The 2841-nt window shown below is 67.1% G+C and overlaps 1 protein-coding gene across 1 annotated transcript; it reads left to right on the top strand.

Annotated features, from left to right (window-relative positions):
• Positions 1 to 6: 6 nt before the first annotated feature.
• Positions 7 to 2835, top strand: ARTN (artemin). The gene is made up of 3 exons (XM_026853649.1): positions 7 to 1386; positions 1514 to 1703; positions 2076 to 2835. Exons 1-3 carry the CDS (start codon positions 1321 to 1323, stop codon positions 2510 to 2512), a joined length of 693 nt encoding a protein of 230 aa, XP_026709450.1. The 5' UTR covers positions 7 to 1320; the 3' UTR covers positions 2513 to 2835.
• The last annotated feature ends 6 nt before the right edge of the window (positions 2836 to 2841 follow it).

Raw genomic sequence — 2841 nt, 5'->3', positions numbered from 1 at the left:
CGGCTGGCGGGGCCGGGGGGCCCGGTGCCAGCCCTGCCTGCACCGGGGATGCATCCTGCCTGGTGCATGGCCCCCGGAGGAGGCACATGGGCCTGGCAGTGCCCCTCACAGTGCTTTGTCACGCTGTGGCCAGTGCAGGGTGACATCAGATGCGGCAGTCGGGACCATCCCTTGAGATGCCGGGGCAACCGGGGGAACTGATTTTGTCTCCTTGTCCCAGTGGTGCCCAGCCACGTCCCTGCATTTTTTGGCCAGGAGCACTCTCCTCAGCATAACCCGTTCGTTCCAGCTTTGCTACGGAAGCACCTGGGACATTCCAGAGTAAAGCCATGGAGGGGACAGGGGCACCTACAGGATGGCACCTAGCTCCAAGGGGAGAGTTGTGTCCCGAGACAGGGAATGCAGCAGATGGGCCAAGGAGCGTTCAGGCCCCGCCCTGGGAGCCACCTCTGGGGGATCTTGGCTTGGGACGCTGGGGCACAGGGGCTTCCCTGCACCCCAGGGAAGCTGGGGAAGGAGGTGCAACATGTGGCTGCAGACTTGGAGTTGCCCCTGCACCCCGCTGGGGGACATCGCTCCCTGAGACCCTGATCACTGCTCTGCTGGGGCCATGCACGGCAGGGACCAGACTCCCCTGTGCGTGTCAGGGCAGCAGACGCTGGGCAGGGGTGTTGGAGTGAATGACTACAATGGGCCCAGCATGGTGCCCCACACCCCGCCGTGTCCCCATGGGACCTGCCTGCCCATCCTGCCCCTCATGGCCCCACTCACCGGGGCTGCTCTGGGGCTGCATGTCCCAGCTCAGTGCAGGCAGTGGGCTGAGGAGCCAGCGCAGGGCCAGGGGGTGGCTGCACCCAAGGACCCTGCGCTAATGGATTTGGAGTTTCCAAGGTCAGGCTCCCACTGCAAGCAAGAAAAACATTCCCAGGGAAGGGCCATGGGAAAGGGGCCCCCCCGTGGCACTCCCAGCCCCAGCCACTGCCTCACGGCCCAGCCTGGCATCCCAGGCTGCTTGTGTGGGGAGGTGGCTGTGTGCCCCTGAGGAGAGGTGCTGGGCGAAGGCTGGGCCACTCCAGCTGTCACATCTCTTGGAAGGGGTGCGTGGGGTGGCGAGGGTACCTGGCTGTGTGTGGAGAGGATGGGAGAGGGGGTCATGCATGGTGTGCAGGAGGTGTTGCAGGGTGCTGCAGGGTGAGGGAGGGAGTAGCATGCTTTTGCAGGGGCAGGGAAGAGGTGTGCCAGCTTCCAGCTGGCCAGCTCGATGCCCACCCCCTCCCCTCTGCATGGGCGCTGACCCCCACCTCTGCACTTGCAGCCAGCATGGAGCAGCGAGCGGGGCCACCAGAGCCGAGACCTGCAGGACCCACCACACACCCACAGCCCAAGGTGAGCCCAGGCCTGCCTGGCCTCGATGGCCGGGTCCCCCATGTCCCCATCCCCAGCTCATGGAGCCTTGTCCCTGGTGTGGGGACCCCGGTCGGGGCTCACCCCGCTGTGCTGTGCTTTGTTGCAGGAGGGAATGCTGTGGGGGCTCCTCGCTATCCTCTCGCTGCTGGCTGGGCTGGCCACAGGCACCCTGCGAACACCACACTGCAATGAGACGCTGGACGCGTCCCCCACGCCGCGGGGCATGGCCACCACCAGCCCGGCTGTGGAGGGTGGCGTGGAGGTACCGCTCACCGCTGCCTGGAGCCAGCTGTATGGTGCGTTGTGGGGCAGGACCCCCGGCCTGGGCATGGTAGCCCCAAGCATAGGGCATGGGCGGGTTGGAAACCACTGTGGGACCCCCAGTCCATGAGGGGCTGCCTCTGCATATCAGGACCGGGCTGGGTGGGCTGAGCACACCAGGCCCTGTGCTTCATGCTGGGAATGGTGGCAGAGCCCTGGGGATGAGGAGATACTTGGCTGGGCACCCACCCATGGCACCACTCTGGGGGCACCTAGCCAGTGCCAGGTGGGTGGTGGGTGATCAGGGGGGTCTGCAGGTCACGGTGGGGGGCAGGCAGGCTTGGCAGGCCCCAGGAGGGCGGTGGGTGCAGGATGGGGTCTGATGGTGCCGTCCCCTCCATGTGCAGGGGACAACGTGACGACGGGTGGCCTGGGCGCTGCGGAGCTGGCGGAGGACCTGCTGCTGCGTGCCGAGCGCTCCCCGCCAGGCACCAGCAAAGGCAAGAAGAGGTTACAGAAATCCTCACGGGCAGCCCGTGGGCGCAACTGCCACATCCGCAACCTGATGGTGAAGGTGCGTGACCTGGGCCTGGGCTTCAACTCAGATGAGATTGTGCTCTTCAAGTACTGCAGCGGATCCTGTCACCGGGCGCGCAGCAACTATGACCTGACGCTGGGCAGCCTGCTGCGGCAGCAGCTCATCACCCCGGGGCCGCAGGAGCGGGTCCTCAGCCACCCCTGCTGCCGGCCCACCCGCTACGAGGCCGTCTCCTTCATGGACGTGCAGAACACGTGGCAGACGGTGGAGAAGCTCTCGGCGGCCGAGTGCAGCTGCATCGGCTGAGGAGGGGGCCGCCGGCTCGGCCCCGGCTCGACACACGCCCGTAGACCCCAGCTCGCGGGCAGACCCCAGCTCGCCAGGCGTGGTGGCACCGGCACTCAGAGGAAGGGTCTGGCAGAGGCCGGTGCTCCCGGTTTTACGTGGCCACAAAGGACTGAGGCGAGATGGAGCCGCGATGGGGGGTGGGCGGCTGAGCCCCCTCCCGCTCAGTGCCAAGCAGCTGGTGCCACTGGCTACGCGGGGTCCTGCCCGGGTGCGCCCCGGCTCAGCCCTGGGAGAGGAGCCGGGTGGGGTACGGAGCACCCCTGCAGCTCGCAGGGCTCTGCCAGCCC

This window comes from Athene cunicularia (genome assembly GCF_003259725.1).
Source record: "Athene cunicularia isolate RWA chromosome 8 unlocalized genomic scaffold, athCun1 chr8_part1, whole genome shotgun sequence".
NCBI lineage: Eukaryota > Metazoa > Chordata > Aves > Strigiformes > Strigidae > Athene > Athene cunicularia.
Note: the sequence above shows the minus strand (reverse complement) of the source record. Positions and strands in the feature narration are given on the sequence as shown.

Bases quoted from the DNA above. Each gene is read 5' to 3' on its own strand.
- ARTN (XM_026853649.1), top strand. From the start codon at position 1,321: ATGGAGCAGCGAGCGGGGCCACCAGAGCCGAGACCTGCAGGACCCACC. The intron at 1,387-1,513 runs GTGAGCCCAGGC...GCTTTGTTGCAG, and splicing joins CCACACACCCACAGCCCAAG to GAGGGAATGCTGTGGGGGCT. The intron at 1,704-2,075 runs GTGCGTTGTGGG...CTCCATGTGCAG, and splicing joins TGCCTGGAGCCAGCTGTATG to GGGACAACGTGACGACGGGT.